Genomic DNA, 22281 nt, shown 5'->3' with positions numbered 1-22281 from the left:
TGGATTTCAGAGCTGAAAGCCATCTGAGATGAAAAAAGAGTGATCAAATAACATCCTGTATGTTTGTCTGAAACATTGGGTCAAAAGTATTGTAAAGGGAATTCTGTTCACCTTGCCAGGAATGGCCAACAGGTCAAGAGCATCTCTTGGTGAATGGCAAGGTGTCTGCCAAGACAGGACATCATCAGACAGGATGTCTGGTGTATGTGTATTGTTTTTAGGAGTTGCCAAGAATTTTTATGTGGTTTCTTTATAATGCAGTTGTTAAGTGGACAAGATCAAAAGGTATTTCTAGTCTATAAGGACATCTTTACAAAGATGTCATTCTGAGGAAAAAGGAAAAACTGGAGACATTGTAAAATATTATCAGTTGAAATGCTGTTTTGTAAATCACAAAAATCAAATGAGTTATGGTTAACATCCATGCCTGGTTTTAACTATTCACAACTATGTACGGTCTAAGACATAAAAACATTCTTCAAATATAGGCAAATTGCTGTTTTTCTAATTTCTCTGTTAGGAAACATTGTCAAACTTGAAATCAAAGTCTCAGTCCCCAGTAAAGCTATAGGTATTTTATTTATACATAGTAAATATCGAATATCTGAAATGTAATGAGGAAAAGTGTCAGTGATGTTTAGTAACCATAAAAGAATAAAGTAAAATAAGGGGATTTTTCAGAACAAAAAGTGCTCTTTTCTAGTATTTGTTCTTTTAGACACTGGTGACATGCCCTTTCATTTGTAAAGATGGGATCATTCATGCTTTATTTTGCCTTGGGAATCTCTGCTATGATTAATTTAAGGAAAGTAATTTTGCTGGAATTAATATGATTGACAGCTAGCCAAGAAAAACATGTATGGACCCTCCCTCTGAGAAGAAAAATGGTATAAAACAGAGGAAGACAAGAAGAAAAAAAGCAAAGCAAAGTAATTTGTAGCCACATATAAAGTAATGCTTTTAATTTTGATGCTGTGCTGTCTGTTGCTACTTAATTTTCAAAATCTGGGCAATATTTAATACAGAAAATTACTATCATAGTTGGTAAGATTTTGCAAATAAATGACACAATGTAGTAATAATATGTCACTATTGTAGAGATACAGAGCCTTGTTCTGTTATACTTGCCTTATAGGCAAGATATTAGTTATGTAAAACCTCCAGCTCTTTTCATGTAGTGTGTGTATCTTCTAATAACATAAGGCCAAGATTATCAAGTGGAGTTCATAAAAAAAAAAAAAAGGGTTGACATGTTTGCCTGTCAACAAATGTATCTCCAGCAAATCAAGATATTTCTTAGAAATATCAGTTTTGACAAGGCATGTTATTTGAGGTAGGCAATAGGCTGGCTGCTAAGGCTTTTACCTGGAGTTTTAGAAACTAGGGTCAGGTTCCTGTTTTGCCTGATTTTTAATAATTCATTAAGTCATCAGATTTTTTTCCTTATGCAAATGTTTATGTATTCCTTGAGAAAAAGTAAGAGAGACTAATTTGACAAAATAACAGGCATGGCACTCAAATGGGATATAAGCAATCCCACCTCAAGTCTATTCATTGAATCAGACAAAGAAGGGACAAGTTGTTCCATATGTGTTAAGTAGCTCTTAATAATTGTGAAATATAATGCAATATTTCAGCTGTTGTGCAGTATTACACAGCAGTTCATGTTTTGCCTTCCTATAAGGAAAGCTATAGATAAATGACAAAATAGTAAAATAAGAATGAAAACTTATTAAGTATTCTGAAATTCCAAACTGCTCTTTTTCCAAAACTTATTTAAATAATGTAATAATTTTGACTTTTCAGTATTAGTCTGAGGTAGTCTGTTTTCAAAATGTTCAATTCTTCTCTATAGAAATGGACTGGTTTTGTTAAAAACACATTGTATCAAGGAACGTACACCCATCTCTAATCAGGAACAACTGAGAATGAGGCTCACATTTAAAAACACAATTTAAATTGTACTCATTGCTAGAGACGGAGGTGGTGATATATCTTTATGCTTCTTGTTGTAGAAATTCCCTTGGAGGCTAATCGACCTAATGATAACCTCTCCTGCCCAACAAAGTCATTCTAGACCAGATTTATTATGCAACTCTCTATGTCTGACATTTACGCACGTAGCCAGTCTTATGACAATCAGTAGTGCATTGAACTAGTATGCTTTAGAAATGAAGACAAACTTCTTGGGTATGATTTCTGAAGAAGGCTCTGCTTGTCCCTAAGGATTGTTTTTCCTAGCTTGTTTTGTAGTGCTCAATTTTTTTTATTATTTTACTTTTTGTTGTTATATGGGTATTTATTTTCTGGGCTGGACCTTCGCCTAATTAAATGGTAGTGTTTACAATGACTGTATGTTGCAAATATGATTTTTTTTACACAGCTTTGGTTAGCAGCAATTTAAGATTTATTAATATTTCTGAGATAGATGACAGTATTAGGGTGTATAATTCTTAACTACACTTAAGCATTAGCCAATTTGAAACAGCGATTTGATGGAATTTGTTATAATCAAGACAGTGACTTAGTTACAGGTTCGAGAATGGCAAGGTTCACTCTATTACTTACATGGAAGTACACAAAGGAGAACTCAGCTACACAGAGGGATTGTGGGTGCAGGGGATAAGGGGCACCCTCCCGTTGAGTCATGAGATTCAGAATAGACCCCCTTGCTTTCCCAACTCCTTTTAGAGAGGAGTCTAGGTGCGGCTAGTTCCAATCTTAGTCTCAGACTTGGTCAACGGTTTATGTGAGTAGGGATAGTATATAGGTATATGTATATGTAGCCAAATTACACAAACACAGATGCACACACCGAGGTTAACCTGTAATCAAAATTTCCCTTTTTGTGAGTTTCATGAATTACTCACTTTTATGTGCCAGCATTCATCAACGGACGGTAGGTGAACCTCATGAAGTCAGTTCTTCGAGTCCTTGCGAAATCAATGCACAATTCTTCAATCCTTGTGAAATCTATGGACAATTCTTCAATCCTCGTGAAATCTATGGACAATTCTTCAATCCTCGTGAAATCTACCCTGAGAGACGTCCTAGCTCAGGCGGAGATACTGGGTCACACAGCCCGCTGCAGTCTGGGAGAGCTCAAAGAGCTCTCCCTCTTGGATCGCTATTTATAAGATCTTGAGATGATTGGCTTTGGTCAGTAATTTACATTCTGGCCACAATTTGTGCTAAGTGGTTCTGATGTACCGTTCAGGCAGCAGACAGCCCCGGTGTGGACAGAGATTGCCTGACGCCCAAGTCATTATGACCAAGATAACAACACAATAGGGCTTTTCCTGGGATCTCAGAATGGCCCAGGGGGCTGTACCACCACACTGTAATAGAACTACACTGAAGTATTTCAACAGTATTTCACCTTTTTCTCCTTTATGTCTATATCCTGATATACACATAAATTTAGACATACAGGAAACACGGAACATGGAGGAAAAACGCAGAAGGAAAAGTACATTTCATAAATAGCAGGCTGCAATATTATTTTTATATATATAACCCCACACATTTACAAATTATGTTGGGAAAGAGAAAGGAAAACTCATCGCCTTTAGAAAGTGTCCATCTCCTTTCTCAGGAAGCTGAATGATTTTTTCTTTGCTGATTTTTCTTGTGCCAGAGAGCCATTGGCTATAGTGCAAAGTCTTTCATCCTGCTGGCAGATCATTTCACTCTGGAGAAAGTCCCAATGCATTCATATAGGCAAACTGCAATATTTTTTTACTGTAACCCTCTTTTTATGTTCTCTGTCTAATGACACAGTGAAGAAAATAAAGAAAAAGCCCAGCTTCTGTGAGCCCAGCCCTTTCATATAGAGCCCTTTCAAATCCTTCCAAAGCAGGCAACAGGATATCCCAAAACATTAATTTTGCTCCCCATAGGGAACTTAGGTTCTTCCCCAGATCAGGTTTACAATGATTTCATCCCAAGTAAGTACAGAATAATAACACTTCTGTCCCTTTGCCATTTCTCCTGTCCAAATCCTAGGTGACTGCCGTGCCCTAATCCTTCCACTGGGCCAAAATAAAAGCCCTTTCCTGAATGCAAGCAGTGGCACGTGACAAATTAGGTGCACTAGCCACAAGAAGAGAGAATATATACATACATATATAAATATACACACACACACATAGAGAAGAAACATCTGTCTTCATCATGCCCAGATCCTGACTGTTCTTTCCCCTGAGAGATGTAACCTCTTGTGCAGCCTGAGCTCACAGCTTCTGCTTGATGCTGGCACAGAGAGGACTTTAGCTTAACAGGTTTCACCTGAAGTACATTTATTAGGAGCGGTTCTGGCTGTTAAAGAAATATAAACTGAAAGGGGTAACTGAGTGCAATGAAGCAATTTTGACACTTCTCCTAAATGGCTATCCCTCATCTGAGTGAATAGATACCTACGCCTTTAGAAACTGGACTTTAAAGGAGCTAAGGTTTTTTCCTTCTCTTACAAATTTAGTTTTTAAAGTGGCTGCTAAAACGATCTTGAACCCTGCTTTTTTATTTATGTTCGATATAATAGGTTGGTGGGTAGAATTTTGATTCTGTTGTATACATGGTCTGCTTGTGTATTTCGTACCATGTTTTTGAAATACAGCCTGCTTTCATCCTAGAACAGAAATACTTTTGTCAGAAACAACGGATGTAGTATTCACTTGCTTGAATTCTTATTATCTGTAATATCTTTTTTTTCCCAGTGACCAGGTATTTGAAATTGGAGTACTGGATATTTTTGGATTTGAAGAATTTCAAAATAATACTTTCGAGCAGGTAAGTGGCTATGTTTTGCCGAATTTATTGTAACTGTTAATGTTAATTCTTCTATTCAGGTTTTGGGTTTTAGCCAAAACAAGTGTTTTGATCAGAATATAGACATACATGGAGGAGAAAATTTGCTTTTAAAATATTTTTTTTCCCTTTCTGCCTATACGGGTGTGAATTAAAACCCTGGCTTTGTACAGCTCTTTGTCATTTTGAAAGAATCTAGCGAACATCTACCATAGAGATTTGGAAGAGGGGTAGCATCAGCATTGAAAGACAATCTGAGGAAAATACTTAGTGTTGTCTGTTTTCACGGATCTGGAAGTAATGCTTCAACTAGGTCAGTGAGTAGGAGGACAATACACTGGATTGGAAGAAGATCAAAAGGTCTTCGGATGCCTTGGAGAAAAAATAGAATGAAAATGCTACATTATGCTAAGTGCCATTACTGCCAGATTCACCTCTGTGTGGCTTTACAACATGTGACTTTTTAAAAAATTGAATTACATCCATGGAAAATAAATTAAACTTTAGTTCATTGAATGCTTAAAAAAACATTTAAATATCAAATATTTTTCTGAAAATTATGGAACTGTTTGCCCATGCCCATCCTTCAACATTAGTCTCTGTACACCACAGCTTCTGTGAATTACATATTTCAGAAAGCATTAGCAACTCTACAGCAACACGCTGAAAGAGGTGTCTAAGCTATTGTTCAGTTGTTCATTCATTCTGTAATGCAGCAGAAAATCAAAGCATAGAATAGAAAATCAAAGTGTAGGAAAGAATAGAGATGACATCAGCAACAGCAAAGGACCTGTTATTGTTTGAAATCAGATTTTGCCCCGTCATCCCAGTCAATCCATTGTTTTATGTCTCAACTTCCTCTTTCTAATGAAACAGAAGTCATAGAGCCACATTAGTTCAGTTTGTGTAGCTTGTTTACATGGCTACTGAATTTCCGAATGTTTGAAAGCACAAACTGTGTGATCCTACCTCTACCTTCCAAAGAGCATGTAAGAATGGAATAAAACATATTCCAGTTCCCCTCTCACAGAACTTTTTTTGCTGTTACAGTTCTACCTTGCTTGAAAGTTTGCTAGATTAAGGACTGTTGATGAGTGCCAATATTCACAGTCATTAACTCAGTATGAATGTCTACTTTGGGGGAAAATATCAAGTGAAAAATAAAAAATATTTTAACAACCTGAATATATATAAAAAAAAATCCATAAAGCCTAGTGATTAATAAGGATAAAGTATTCTATGCATTTTAAATTAATTTCAAATTCACCTCAGGTGCATCTTGGGACTTACTGGCTATTTTCCTTTTACTTTGTTCTGCATTGGTTTTTGTCATGAAACTCATAATAAGCTCTGCAACTGACATCATGAAATACCACAAATTCCAATTTCTGGTGTTAGTCATTTTCTGCTTAGTGACTGCAGAGGTTGCTTGAAGAGAAAATACGAGACTTAAAGAAAATTAGTAAAAAGTAATTTATTTTATGATTTCTGCATAGCAAACATGATAATTTCAAAGTCAACTTTGCATTTTTATTTTATTTTTACTAAATAAATATATTTCAAGAGACACTTACTGTCCCTCCACCTGGACTGAATGCATTTTATGGAGCAGTATTGAGTAATACTCTGAGTCATTACCTCAGCAACTACTGGACTGCATTCCTGAAAAGACAGAATAGAGATGAGAGAAGTACAGAGTTCATTTTTGTATGGACTCGATAACGTGATTAACGTGTCTGATTCCTGAAGTGATAGGTTGCGGTATCAATGAAGAGAAGCAGTTTGTATCTCCACATGGCACAATGTAATCATGCGGATGTACCCAACACAGCCTGCACTCAAAAGTTCAAGCTGTCTAGCAGTCTAGCCTTGTTCAGTATTCTGCCCGGGCTTGTTAACCCTGATGATAAACAGGCTTGTTAGCCCAGATAGGGTCCTCATGCAAAACATTGCATCATGTCTGCAAACATGCCCAGTGTCAAGGCCTGTGATTGCAGAACATTGACATTAAATGTCACAGTCAAACAGTGGCGGAGCCATAAAAATTACTTTTTCATCACATTTAGTTTAACATATATTAAGATGGCATTACAAAAGTAATTTGGGGAAAATGAACCTTTTGTTTCAAATTTGTGTAAGACAAGGGATTCTTTGTGATATTTTTTTGCCTGCTTTCTTAAAAAAAAGAAAAAAAAATTACAACAGTTTTTAAGAAAGATTGAAACGTCCTGATTTCCCAAATCTGGGGACATTCCAAGCAGCTGTGTGAATCTTTTGGGTGCTTCAGATCAGGTCAGTTGATAGACAGTTTAATATCATAATTGAGAGAAATATGATACTAAATCACCTGTCAATTTAAGCAATTCATTTTAATAGACTGTGTTTGAAGACAGTTCAGGAAGAGAGAGATGGATAAACCAGGTAGAATAACTTCTTCACTCCAATGACTGTGTTCTAATGACAAAGTAATGTCAAAGGCAAACAAAGAATCGGTCTAGGAATGGTTCATGAGCCATGCATAAGACAATAGATGTCAAAGAACTAAAAGTAAGGTTAATTATGTCTACACCAAGAGTCTGGTAACTTCTGCAGGCAGGATTATGTGACTGACAGCTTGCAAGGAGAAAAGATAGACGATTACAAAGAAGGCAGCATTAGAAGTTAAAAATAGTATTAATTAAGTGTTCAGTTTTCCTTGTACTAGGTAAGCATTGGTAAGCCTTCATTTTAAAGACCATGTGTGATACATTACATTTATAATAGCAAAAATAGGACACATAATTCTAAAATAACAGTAAATAAGTATATGGAATAAGTGATAGTGAGTGGAGTTGTGATTTTTGGTATGAAATTTAAAAGCTGAACGACAGGGGACAGTGTTTTTAGAAGCCACAGTCTGAGGGAGTCATTGCTCAATAAAGACTGAAAGCTTCTGAATTACCAGGGCTCAGTGAGTTACTGCTCATCAGCTGAGCTATGGTAAATGACTACAGTACACTTTTAGCTCACCCCAATTACAATTTATAATCACTTCCTAGCAGTGATCATTAGCTTGGGAACAGCATTTTCCTAGAGCAGCTGCATACCTGCTGTGCCAGAACAGCTTTGTATACAGCCACACTGGAACATGGTCAGAAGTGAGCATAGATTTGTCTGTCCTATTCTATACAGAAATGGCCTTCATTTTGTGATCATCTCAGGAAATATGAGAGCTCTACCAAAAATAGCAATGACAGTTTTCAATGTTAGTTTTCAATGTTTTCCTAGGTTTCCTTGTTTGAGAGGGACTATATTTATTTAAAGCTAGGTTAGATCTTATTCATGGTTCCTTCACAACACAACTCCACATAGTGCAGTCAAGGAATGCCGGCATTTCTTTAAACCTTTATTCTGCTATCTTCTTTATACCTTTATTGCTAGTATATTCTTTGGCCACAAGTGTGCAACACAAACAGAAAGAACTCACAGCAAATGAACGTAACAAGCAATAAGCAGGAGGGAAGGCTGATAAAGTTGCCTGTATAATTTTCCCCTATTTTTTTCTAAGAAAACTATATTATAGCAGAAGAACTAAACCTACTAAAGTAGCAAGAGTAGCTTTTCTTCCCCCTGCAGAAAGTCAGGTCTTTCTACAGAAATGGAGGTCTGTAGCTGTGGAAGTATCATAAAGAGCAATAATGCAGTTAAATAAAATGGACTCTATTGGTCTTTTCTCTCTGATATCTAATTCAAGTGGTAAACTAAAAAAATATTTAGCTCTTGCTAAAGAACATGTTTAGCTCTTGCATGGTATTTTGCCTCTGTAGACCTCTTAAGTTTTGCAGAAGTATATATATATCTCCTCCTTTTTATAGGAAATATAAGTGGTTTATTGGAATCAGGCCTGTAGATCATGGAAACAGTCAAGTGTCTCTTGACTCCCATTCAACTCTGTACCCCTTAAAGTATGTGCGGCATTATCTGTGTGATGCAGTGGAGCACTGGGAGAGCTATGGCTCCCATGGCAGCTCTGCGCAGCACATCTCTCGCGATAGGAGCCAGCTGGCTCCAAGAGCACAGAGCATTGCCTGCCCCACTCAGGACTTCACTTCGGAGTCACCATGGTGAAGCAGAAGAGCTCGTACAACCCAGCTGTGTTCACAGGAATTTTCACCCACGTTTATTATTAGGTGTGGTAGGTTTTAACTTCTCAATGTGTTACTTCTTTAGTTAACCCTGCTGAGACTTCATTTAATTTTGTCATGTGGCCGTTCCTAGCCAAAACAGCCATAACAGAATTTTTTTTTTTACTACATTGCATTGCCTCAGCCATGAGACCACTTCTAGCTATCCAAATATAAGCTCATGTTGCCTTTTTTGTAGATGGGTGGATATGAATAGATAAAAGTTATATGACAACTTTTCTACAATCATTGCAGTCTCAGTGATAGCAGCCAGGAGGTCACACATTCAAGTTTTTGCATTCGGACAGTCTGAAGAAGCATTCCAATATTTTATTTTATGCAGAAGAAATCAGCCTTCTTTGGTTTTGCCTGTCCAGAACATAGATGGGTGGTCCTGCTTGCCTCTGTACTAGCCTGTGGAATAGGTGGCTGCTGGTGCGCACTGAGTTCTGTTACTACATAGGGACTTGAATGCAGAACCTCCCACTGCAGTTCTCAGTGTTGGGGCATTCCTTACTCCCCATAGGATGAGGGACAGCGTTTTACTATCTTCATTCAGCCTTTAACAAGGAAAAGTAACGTGATATTTCTAAGTCACTTTTGCTAGCCTCCGTGCACAAGAATTTTTTAATATCCTTGTTGTGGAGCAGTGAAAGCCAACTGATTCTTGGCATCAGGGAGCCAGGCGCCAGGATGACCCCAAGGCTGGCCATGCCCTAACCTGATGGGCACCATCGCACAGGGCCTGAGCGTGGTGGGCAGAGCCAGGGCTGGTAGCAGCGCCCATCGGCAACCCTGACACGGCAAGCAGCGACCCGGGGCTTGGGTCCTGTCAGGAGCAGTCGGAGAAGGGCTGGAAACTGGCACCGCCATGGTGTCACCTGGGACCGGCACCGTGGGCAGGGTGTGGGTGAGGGTCCCAGGGAAAGGTGAGCGGGGCTGTAAAAGCCTACTTCTGCCCTCAGGGGCCTGGCAATCCTGCATTTTAATTTGTTCCTCAACCCAGTTCCTGTGGATCTTACACGGCTTTTGTCATGGTGTACCCCTGTTCCCTTTCAGTCTCTTTGGTCTTTTTTCCAGACCGCACACATTTTTTTCCATTTGTGCATGACACTACTGTCTGTCCAGTGTTCCAGTCAGCCACTGGAAAACCAATGCTACTCAGTTTTACAGCCATCTTACCAGGTACCTGACATTAAAATGTTTATTTTTTTCTTTATTATTTTATGGTAGATACTTTGTGACTACAGAAAAAAAAATAATTTGTCTAAAATTGAGATTCACAGCTAGAATCAGTTTGCGACTGATTGGTGAAATGTTGCACAAGGACATTTATTAACTGATATTTTACTTATCCACACAACACTCTTTTTTATCCTACAATACTTTGTTGCTGGCCAGCAATATGAGCAAGAAAAATAATTTGGAACTATTTCAGTATCTTTAATTCCAAATTCTTTCAAGCAAAGACTGTTACCATGTTTGTTTGCTTGTTTGTTTAATGCTTTTATATGTACAAAATCAGGTGGGGGACTATTCCACTTTGCATTAAAATTGTGTCCCTTTTGGAAGGGCTTTTCAGACCCTCCTTTGTGGAAGGCTTTTCAGGTGACAGCTACCCATAATAAAATTTTAATATAGCACTGGGTTCTGTTTTCCTTTATTTGAGGAATGCAGATCAGCTAATGGCAACTGACCCCAGTGATGACATGAATTCCCAGTGAAATAAAATTCTTCTGACAGAGAGGCAGAAGGACTATGTTTGAATTTATGTTGGAGCTGCATGGAAAACAAGAAAACTATATGAGATCCTATTGCCCCTAAAAGGCAAAGAAAGAGATGTAATGGGCTCTGGCTTTGTTATACATTCATTAAAAATATTCTGGTTGGTACTCTATATGAAGAAAAGGATGTGGAAATACTTGGGTAGCAGATACAAGGGGGAACAGAGATCAGCATACTTCTGAGAAATAAGTGTTCATCAACCTTAGGTTTAGAAGTATTTTCTGAGTCCAGCCTCAGTAAATACAAGATGATTCTGCCTTCCACTCTCTTAGAATTAAATTTTTGAGAAATGCTAGAGCACATCCTCACAAATTAAACTTGGCATTGTAGCTGCATCATCTTGGCCAATAACATACAGTTTGATAGATGTGTTGATATGACAGCTGTAAGCTTTACTCCATGCTTTGAATACACATCCCTAGAGAGAGATAATCCTTCTGCATGACCAAAGGATGTAAATGAGCTTTCCAAAGGGTGTTTACATCCGTCGTTCCCTCACTGATTGACAGTCACCAAGTTTTCTTTTCACAAATTCTCTTTTTTTTGGCTATGCCTTTTCAAATAGCTATTTATGTAACGTAAAGAGCAGGAAAATTTCATTAGTCATAGGTGCTTTTCTGTCTTCAGAGTACAGTACAATTTTGGTCTTCTACCTAAATTTGAATTTGGAGTATACTTAATAGTACTAACTGGTCAAATGTAGTAAGAAAAGAGAGATCAAGCTAACACCGTCTAATGTGACACTACTTACTGCTTTTACCAAATGCCACTGTATTATTTTCCAAATTCTAAAATTTGGATGATAGTTCAAGTTGTTTGTTTAAATACTTGGACAAGATTTTTTTTTTTCTTCTAATAATATTCTAGAAGTACTTTTTAATGAAGACTTGGACAAATAGATGATGTATTTGTTTTCACTGAGACATGATAATGAGTTAGGATTAGAAAGGAAGACAGATAGAAAGGAGGATTTCTTCCAGAAGAGACACACAATCGAGCCAGTAAGAGGCATGTGAAGAACAATTAACAATGTTTAATGACAAAGAGTACCATAGGTAATGTTGAGTAATGCCACAAGGTAAGCCAAATATATGATGCTTAAAGTTATTCTTACAACGTCTGTTTCAGGTAAAAATTTCATTTCCATCTAATTTCCATGGATGCAATTAAATACATGTTTAAAAAATGCAGTTTTCTGAAATTTTCTTATCTTTGGATGGAAAATACCTCATTGTTTTATATAATACTTCATATGACATGGAGCAAAAGAAGTGGGGTTACCCAAGCTAGTTTAGTTCATTTTCACCCGATTTCTACATTTCAGCTGGTTTAATTATTATGTCAACCTGTGTCAAGCTTTTAATTTGAAACATTCATTTTATTACTTTTTCCCATCAGGTTATATAAAACATTGAAATCGAGATATGATCAGAATGTCTTGCTTTTCAGCAGTCCCTGGCTGGTCTCCTGGTTCTCATTCTGCAGAGCTGTTACTCAGCTACTGCTAGAGAGAGTAGCTTTGGAGCAGCTTTCAGTTTGTTATAAACACTTGAGCTTGCTTTCTGTCTGGTTTGCAGAATCTTACTGTCATTATGGCAAGTCTGCCAGTCTAAATGACAGTATTGCTTATAATATTAAAAAGGACGCCAGCATATGCCATAATATACTGATCAGTAGAATTTATAAATTATTTTTTTTCTTTAACAGCCCAGCATGTTATATGTGAATATTTTAACAAAATACTATGCCTTTTACTTTTGGCAGTTAAAATCAATGCTATTTATCAGATCTTTTTAAGATATGACTAAGACAGTCTTTCTTTTTGTCGTGGTTGAACCCCAGCCAGCAACTGTCACCTCACAGCCACTCGCTCACTGCCTCCCTGGTGGGATGGGGGACAGAATGGGAAGAGTAAAAGCAAGAAAACTCGTGGGCTGAGATAAGAACAGTTTAATAACTGAAATATAATAATAATAATAATAATAATAATAATAATAATAATAATAATAATAATAATAATAGAATATACAAAGCAAGTGATGGGGGGGGGGGTGCACCACCACAGCATGATGCAATTGCTCACTACCTGCTGACCGATGTCCAACCAGTCCCTGGCCAGCTTTCCCATAGTGTATATACTGAGCATGATGTCATATGGTATGGAATACCCCTTTGGCCAGTTTGGGTCAGCTGTCCTGGCTATGCTCACTCCCAGCTTCTTGTGCATCTCCAGCCTTCTCAGTTGATAGAGCATGAGAAGCTGAAAAGCCCTTGATTTAGTATAAGCACTACTTAGCAACAGCTAAAACATCAGTGTGTTATCAACATCAGTGTGTTATTGTCATCCTAAATCCAAAACACAGCACTATGCCAGCTGCTAGGAAAAAAATTAACTGTATCCAAGCCGAAACCAGGACACCCTTTGGCTTGAAATGTGTAGTTTAATAATTTTGCTGCACAGTCAGGTCCTCAAGTGCATTTAATTTTTTTATGGATTTGGGGAGATTGGCATATGATAAAAAGTAAACATGTGTTTGTAACTTGAGTTTTTGTCAACTTTTCTTATGGTAAAATATACCTGTGTAAAGTTGAACGACATGGGTCTCTAAACAACTCATTTGTGAATAAAGATATACACAGCATGCATCATTTTAAGGTTTTACATATCCTGTGAAGTATAAGCTTGTAAAGTTATGCCTGCATTCTAAAATAATGTTAAGAAGCTTCTAAGAAGATTTTGTAATTAGAATTAGAATTTGAAAAGCGATCAGTAAAGCATGTTTTGCCTGCCACAAAGTTAAAAAATCTGTATTTTTCCATAAAATAAGTAGATAGTGTAAGTCAATTATATTCTTTGATTGTTAATAAAATGAGATAACAATCTGAATCTTTAGAAATCCCACTTTTAAAAAATAGTGGTTTTATTCAAGGCTGTCTTTTGTCTGCACCATCATGCATTGGTAAAGACAGTTAATAACAGACATTTGGTTATAAAATGGGGTTTTTGTTTTATTTCTTCTTACTGTTTTTCACACTAGTCTATTTCGCTGTATAGCAAGTGTAAGTTGACTATACTAGCAGGAGGTGTTAATGGAAAATTCAGGCAGCTATTACACATTACTTGGGTTCTTTTTCCTTCATCTGAATGTTAAGCCATGTACTTTTAGGATTGATCTAAATATTTCATATTTTTTAATAGGATTTGCTGGTGGAATTGCTTTTACACACTTTATTCATGGAAGACACAGTTTATGGCCAAAACAAATATCTGACTAGTTTAGTCTGAAAAGAGACTGCATGCAAGTATTCCTTGCATCATTCCTCATATAAAGTGTTCTTCCACCCTTTTAGGAGTTTCTGTTTTCTTAATTTCTTACTGATTGTTAGTACAGCATTGGAGGAGATTTTAGAATTTTCCACTAAAATTTCCACTTTAATATAAATAAAAGTTAAAATATTTACTCCACAAAGTTATTAAATATTTACTTTTTTTCAGATTGTGAGCTTTGCATAAAATACAAAAGGTCCCAAAATAAGCTGATACAACTCCCACCTTGTTTTATTGAAAATCAGATCCCTATTAAACTATTTATTTTGCAAAAGTGGAACTACATCTCTTATAAGGCAATCGAAGAAAATATTTCAGAGATTTTTATATTATTTATCTCTCTAAACTTTGAACTTTTCTATTGAAGACTGTTTTCTTGACAACCTTCCCTTAGAATATCGATTAAATGGAGAGAAGCATCTAATAAAATATCCCTAGGTGTTTTATAACATACATTTGGGAAAAACACGAGTTCTTCAGAGACCACTTTAGACTTCAGCGACACTGTATGTGGAAGCAGAGTTAGAATGTCTTTGTTAACATTGAACTAACTACAGAGTCAGGATTCTAACCAAATATGTAGTTATTTTTTTCTAAAAGCACATTGCATCTGTGTAGTCTTCCTGAATATAAACTGCAGAAGTATATTAAGCGTACTGATTTATACATAGAGTTACCCCACTTCAATCAATAGAATTAGTGTAAATTTGCACTGTATTTGATAATGCTGCTATTTGATAATTCTTATATGGAATTCACAATGAACCGTGCAGGCAGAAAACTGTTTATTCCCAATTTAATACTAATAGCTGTTAAAATGTAAATTTCCCTCGGGTCTGGCTAATCTATGGTCTGCTGAGAGATAACATATTGTGGATTGACATTTCATCAAATTCAATACTAGACGTGCAGTAAAACCGACACCAATGAATTATCCAGTAAACTTCTAATATTAATTTTTCCTTCGTTTTACAATAGCTGTGTGTCAACATGACCAATGAGAGGATACACCAGTACATCAATGAAGTGCTTTTCCTACAAGAGCAAGCAGAATGTGTACAAGAGGGAGTTGCCATGGAAACGGTGTATTCTCCTGGTAACCATACTGCAGCCTTGGATTTTTTCTTTCAGGTAGTTTTCAGATCCATTTTACACCAGGTATATTTATACACAGTCTCTGCATGTTAGTCTAATACAAATTTTTGCCTGAATTTTCTGATTTATGAATCTGTAGAGAAGGTTAGGGGTCCAAAGAGGCCATGGAGATGGCTGTTACGACTGCCCTCCAAGCTCGAGGGCTAACAGAGCTTTCTAGCCGTCCAGGGTTAAGAAGATGTAGCTGAAACTCCTTGCCTGTCCTGACTCATACGTAGCATCTGTGCATCATGCCTTGTTGTTAATGCAGCTGTAGGACTGATGAATTTCTGTTGTAAGTGTGACAGTTTCTTTTGTGCCTGAAGCTAATTTCTGCGGTATAACTTCTAAGAAGGAAGTAGCCCAATCAGTTTCCTAAAAGATCATCGGTATTTACCATTTTTGGCAACTGAAGTATTATTCCCTACATTTCTTGCAGAATTGTCTTATGTGCATAGCCTTGGAGACTTACCAGAATATTTTAACCATTTTTCCTGTTCTTTGAGGCGATATATGGCTTTGTTTACTAAATTACAAGCTGTGTTACTCTACAAGGAACAACTGAAATTCTATTGCTCCTGTATAAAATGAGAAAAATCTATTTTTCATTTCAGAAACCATCAGGCTTTTTGTCAATGCTGGATGAAGAAAGCCAATCTATTTGGTCAGTGGAACAGAGCCTTTCTAAACGCATTCAGTCTTACCTGGATACATCAGACACAAACACAGTATATTCCTCCACAAAAGATGGAAATGGTAACCTTGCCCCAAAGGATCAGGGCTCCACCTTCACTGTTATGCATTATGCTGGGAGGGTAAGTTGTTTCAATGATTGGTTACACACAGTTAATAAAAAAGAGTAAACAAAGCACAATTCTGCATGGCTTCTCCAACTGCTGGCTTTAAATAACAATTCACTTTCTAGTGATGAATTTTCAGAGGACCGCTTAGAATCTCAATGCAATATCTAGTTTATAAAATCTGTAGTTTGTATCATATTGTGCAGGATTTAGAATAGGATTTAGATTTGGGCTACCTAATTCTGGCTCCTAGATTGTATCATCATTGTAAGCACTTTATGAAGAAGGGGGTGATTCAGATACCTCAGCATTAACGTTTAATGCCATTTTAGTTGGCTGTCACTTTGCTTTCAGATGTTGTTCCAGAACAGTATAGGTTCCCTGTAGATCCCATGCCATATATGTAGATAACTTGGATACCAGCATGTATCTGGTAAAAAAAAAACCCACATTTTTTTGTTAGTAGTCATAATTAAATTTTTTTTGCCCTTTTTTTTCCTTCAAAATCCCAGAACATGCTAAGCGTCTCTAAATATGTCAAAACAGGACGAATGTTTTGCATTTCCCCTCCTGCAACGTTCACAGGAAAATCATGATCAATTCTGTTAAATAGGCCTCTGACCCTTTTCTTTCCAATAGTCCTTCATTTTCACATTGTCTCTACAACAACCCTCAACCCAAAGCAAGCAAAATAGGTATCTGTTTAAAGGGATAATATATTTTTTTAGATGCTCTGACAGATTGGCCCCTCTGTGATTGATCTGACATGCTGCCACTTCTCTCAGTTCAAAGCATGGTATTTGAAATGAGCTAATGAATGTAGATCAACACAACAGGGGCTCTTAGTTATCACTTTTCCAAAATTTTCACTGAAATCAGGTGAGAACATAGACTGAAGGCTGCAGAAATCAGTCTTTGCATCTGAACAACTTGTTCTGTGTCCTCTCACAATTTCTAAGTCTTATGCAGATGATCCCATGAGCTCCATCCACTGATGGAGTCCCATAAAAGCTCTGTGTGTAGCACATTTAGAAACTGCTTAGCTACTGTGCCTCAGAACCACCGCATCGTGATTATATGTGCTGTGTTGTTTATAAATATAACTGTAAGTGTTATTAGTGGATGACTTTATGTAGTAGGTCACTAAACCTGAGATCTCAGTAAAGCCTGCTGCCAGGCAGAACCTGGCTTTTTCAGGAGTTAGTGCAGCACGTGATACGTACCTAATCACTTCAGAATCCTCTGTGGAAGGCACACGGAAACTGCAGGTGCTTCAGTATAACCAGATAACTGACACCTGGATGCTCCTCTCTTTACCTAAGCAACAGACGGAAGAGATGAATTCAATGAGAAAAAAATTGGGCAGCTATGATAAAGTCTTTTGATTAGAATGTGTATTACAGTTCTAAAACAAATGTAATAGCTTTGCTGCTGCTTATTGTGAGAGATAATTAGAGCAACCTTTCCTCGCATGATTTTCGGAGTATCAAATGCAGAGGGTTTATCTGGTATGCTGCTAAAAAAATCAGTTTAGATTCAGACAGGAGTTCTATGTGCTTGCTAGGGTAAGAACACCAGAAAAATAACTTTAATCCATGCTGCTAATGGTACTGGATGACATGCTTTCTGCTGTGACGAATATTTTAGGTGGAACAGATTTATGCTGTTGAACACCCAGTTGACTATTGGTAGTGGGTACTCTTATGAGGTGTGTTCAGGACTTGTCTACAAGTCACCAAAAAAGGACTTGCTGGCTCTGCCGTGTCTCAAGGTAACATATGCCCTGAGCTCACCTGAACAGATGAGAGGTTGGAATGTGCACGCTTAGGCTTGTTTAACCAGATTAGGGTCCTTTACAGCAATATAAATGAGGAAAAGTCTATTTTGTGGCTCCTTATTTGGCAATGAAGTCGATGGAAGCGCTGAGTAGTGTTCTGACGCAGGCAAACTTGCTCCTGCCCAATCATAGAAATGTGGTCATTATGGAGGGGATTAAGACTATTTGGGTAGTGCTTAAATTCTTAACCTAAATATGCTGAATAACTCCCTGGAGGCTTTTCGTTCATCATAAGGCCTTCTACTTAGATTCAAATTATTTGCCAAAGTTAAGTGGTTTGAATACCTCCACTATTGGGACTTTTCAGTAGGAATGCAGGCACACGATGGTTATAGAACAGCACAACGAAGATTTTGTGAACCTTATTAGCACTTAAAGCGATAGAGTTAAGAACTGACCATGGACTCCAGATGTCTAATTTCATTTATAAATCCTCTCTGTACTGGTTAGGTAAATATTTTTTCATAAAGTTCTGTTGTGATTATTCAAATTTATCACAATAGTTCTAAAAAGTTCCACACACCAAAAAACTGACATGGAAGCAGCAGCAAGGCAGATGCATTAACATCAGAACCAGAATAACAAGCATATTTCTTCAAAATTTTTAAAAAAAGTGTTTGTCTTATTCTCTGAAGAAGCACTCAGTAGGAAGATTTGTTAAGATCAAAGTTTCAGGTGCCTAGTTCTGAAAGTTGAACTGTGAGCGGTAAAGAGTACACTTTTCATTAACGTGTGTTTTAGCCTTTCATGGTTTAGATTTTTTTTTTATAACATAGACACTTGGCTTGACCTTTTCCTAATAATAGTAATGACATTTAATCTAAAAGTATGAACAAATAGACAGCTCTCCAAGTAATGTAAATTCACACATTCTTTTGAAGTCAATGGAGATCCTTTGATTTACATTGGCCAAGGAACTATTCCAGACAGTCAGGTTGTTCTTTGCATTCTTATGACAGTAAAATGCTCAGCCCTGCCAAAACAGAAAAGTTCCTGTGCAACTGCTTAACTCGCTTTACTTTAATAATGATTGAGCAAAATCCTTAAAGACACTTGCATTTCTGATATCTCATGGAACTCTTATCTAGCTATCATAGACTGAAATTTCCAGTGATTTATGATATATATTTACATAAAATCTGATGACAGTATTATTGTACTAAATAATGACACAAATTGAGTTTATTCTGAGACTAGTATGTCTTCATAAATTGATAAGTTGAATATGAAAAACTAAGATTTTAAACCTGCTGATGTGTTCTTTAGACTGGGCTATTACTACATTTAGTAGCATTTTATAGAAGTAATTTGTGATTTATGCTTTATGAAAATTGTTAAAGGATGAGGCTTTTAAATATATCAGGTTTTATTCGTTCTCAAAAATAAGAATTTCATATATAAAGTAACAGTATAGTTTGGCAGGTTTTGAGAGCCATTTTTATAACCCAATATCAATTAAATGAGTCTAAAGTAAGTGAAGTGTAAATCAATCTTTCTCTGTGTCATTACCTTCAGAGATCCCCAAATTTAAAACAAGGGGGCTTGATTTTATTCTCACTTACCACAATTTTCCACTGATTGTAACTCCTTTAACTTGGTAAACCTTCTCATTATTTACATGAGCATAACTGAAACATGAATCAGACCCAGAGGGTAGAAAAAGAATTGCCAGTAAAATGTGACAGGTAATTGAACATGAAATTTTTCACTTCTGGGCTTAATCATTTATATTTGGGTGATGTGTCTAGGCTGGTGTTTGTGGAGGAAGTTGCATTGAATGCAGGCTCTGTGCTAGAAGGTGAAGGCAGACGTCCTGATTTCTCTAGGTAACAAAAGTTGTAACTGCAATGTAGTTCACAGCCAATATGAAACAGCTGTTACTCCAAGTCATTGAGAGAAAAAAAAAAGCTAATATTCTATGTTGGCCCTGGTGTGAATCTCATATGGACCCTTGTAATTTGGGCTCCTTTTCATCCATAGTTTATGTATGTAGCTGAAGTCCAGAAAGAATTGGGTTCATAACTTTACTCAGACACTTACAGGAGTTATTTTAGCAACTCATAAGTACAGTTATACTGGAAAATGCAGCTATTAAAAGTACCACCTGGCTGAAGAGACCTACATCTGTATATTCAATTGAGATTGACAACATTTTCTGAACAAAACTGATATCTCTAGCTTCATATAATGAGAGGGTTACAGCTGATACAGATGTGTCCACGCAGTTTTAAAGACCTCTAACATGTTCATACTTTAACATTTTGTGTCAGGACACTCATAGGAAAATTACCGTTTCTTCCACTATCAAATCTTTTTGATTGATTGTAGTCATGCATTGTCAGGTATTGCCCATTCCCTTATGTTTTATGCTCAGTAGCTTTTCCTAGGACTACACATGCCATATTATTGATCCAAGCCTAATGAGCCTTAGACCATTGCAGAAAAAGCAGTACTGAGAGAAAAAGAGAAGAGATGACGGGTCAGAGATGAAAAAAAGAAAGCATGGGGTCGAAGTGAGATGAAGAAGGCACATGAGAAGAGGCTCAGAGTAATGTGTAAGGGAAAAAATCCCGAAGAATTTGGAATCCATACTTGCTTTTCTGGCAGAAGCAATGCTTTAAGAAAATCTATATGTATGATATCATTCTGAGAGACCTTTGATTTTTTTTTTTATTTGCTTTGCTGTTTTGGAATGAAGAAAGTGGAACAAAAGAGGAAAACAATATGCACAAGTAAGCTTCTGTACATAGAAGAAATCAACACAGGGGTGAGATTTTCAGTGGAAGCTGAGGGAGAATACTGTATTACACAAATGTGACAGAATGATCCTGTGGAAGAAAGAAAACAACTTTTTCTTCATTTCTCTTGAATTTTACTATTATGCCTCCACAACACTAGATCGGTCTTTTTCTGCACGAGCAATATGATACAGTTGTTAACTATATGAACACATGCTTAGCAAAGGCCACTGTGAACATTAGTACTTTATCATATCAAGTATTTTACTTTATCTCCCAGTTTTAATTTTGCAGCTGAACAGAATCCTACAATGCCTTGACACATTATGAGTCTCTTCTAAGAGCTATTTAATGTCTTGGTATCTGAGTGCCATAAGACAAAAAGCTTATCTGTTCTGTTCAGGCAGAAGGTAGAAAAGAATGATTTAGGTTTTGTATGACTAAAAAAAAATCCTAGTGGAAGGCTTTATCTGAAGGTTGTTTAACACATTTCTCTGATCACTGGCAGTCTGATCTCTTCTGGAAAAATTCTGCTCATCTGCAGCATTGCTTTGTTTCTGATGCCTACCATGAATGGGGGTATTCTCGGCTGCTTCTCATGGAGACTGTCGGCCTGGCAGCACCGTGAGAGGAGAGGCACGCTGGTTCCACGCTGCACATTGCAAGTGTGCCTTGAGGAAGCAAAGTGTTTTATGGGTGCAGTTGATCAATGCATCTGACCAGCAGCTGAAACCATACTAAGAATGTGTAATACTGAATTTCTAGGTACTTTTATTGATAACATTAATATTTACATTGTGGGCTCTCACGTAATGAAGGGTTTATATCTCTGAACTGTCAGCTGTACTGATAGTCGTGATCTTTGAAGAATAACATTCCATCAGTGAACTTTCTCGAGGACTCAAAGTTCTTTTTTTTTTTTAATTTTATGGAAGAATTAACATATGAATAAGTAAATCAGAAATATATTTTCTTAGCACAATGCTAAGAGACACAGCTTTACCTAATAGTGGTATTTAACATACTGGTGTTCGAGATAATGAGCTATTTGCCCCATTGTTCATGTAAGCTGAATAATAGGTCATCGTAATTTAAGCTTTCTGCTGTTTAAATTTGTACTTGAATTTACAAATCAGATAAGCCCCTTGTCGCTGTTTTCCTTGCCACTGTTTTGACTTACAGTACTGTAATAAACCGGTCAGACCTAAAGACCAACTTCTTTCCTCTATAAACCAGTGCACATAATGTCCTTTAAGTGCAGATCAATGACTGTTCCATTTCTAAGCTATGTGCATCTCAAAAATACCTCTCAGCTGTCAGCTCACCTTTACCAAGGCAGTCTTCTCTGAAATGCCTTATATATCCCAGGCAGACTCTGAAACTGAACCTCTAAATCAAAAGACAAAAGGAGATGGATTAATCAATAAGGATGCTTTCATTTTCTCTATTTTTTCCCCAGGCTGAATCCCCAGACATAACAATCAAATCAGTCTAGTCTAAGCTATACCAAGGCCTATAAAGGTTACTTGACAAAGATTCTCTTTTTCACACAGACAAGATAGTCGTGCTTTTTCTCCCTTTCTTTCTCTCTTTCTCTCTTTAAGTAGACTTGATTTTGGACTTTCACTTACAGGAGAAAATAATAGAACACTTCCCCCCACCCTCCTATTTTAAGTATCAGCTGGTTTCA

At 36.9% G+C, this 22281-nt stretch overlaps 1 protein-coding gene across 1 annotated transcript in view; it reads left to right on the top strand.

The window, feature by feature from the left end:
• MYO16 (myosin XVI) overlaps positions 1-22281 on the top strand; it is a 315002-nt gene that overhangs the window by 196923 nt on the left and 95798 nt on the right. Inside the window, exons 20-22 of the mRNA XM_075719324.1 lie at positions 4716-4788; positions 15061-15213; positions 15831-16031. Coding sequence (XP_075575439.1) covers positions 4716-4788; positions 15061-15213; positions 15831-16031 — 427 coding nt within the window. The remainder of the gene's footprint in view (positions 1-4715; positions 4789-15060; positions 15214-15830; positions 16032-22281) is intronic.

Source organism: Pelecanus crispus, chromosome 1 (genome assembly GCF_030463565.1).
Source record: "Pelecanus crispus isolate bPelCri1 chromosome 1, bPelCri1.pri, whole genome shotgun sequence".
In the NCBI taxonomy this organism is placed as follows: domain Eukaryota; kingdom Metazoa; phylum Chordata; class Aves; order Pelecaniformes; family Pelecanidae; genus Pelecanus; species Pelecanus crispus.
This window is presented reverse-complemented; position numbering and strand designations above follow the sequence as displayed.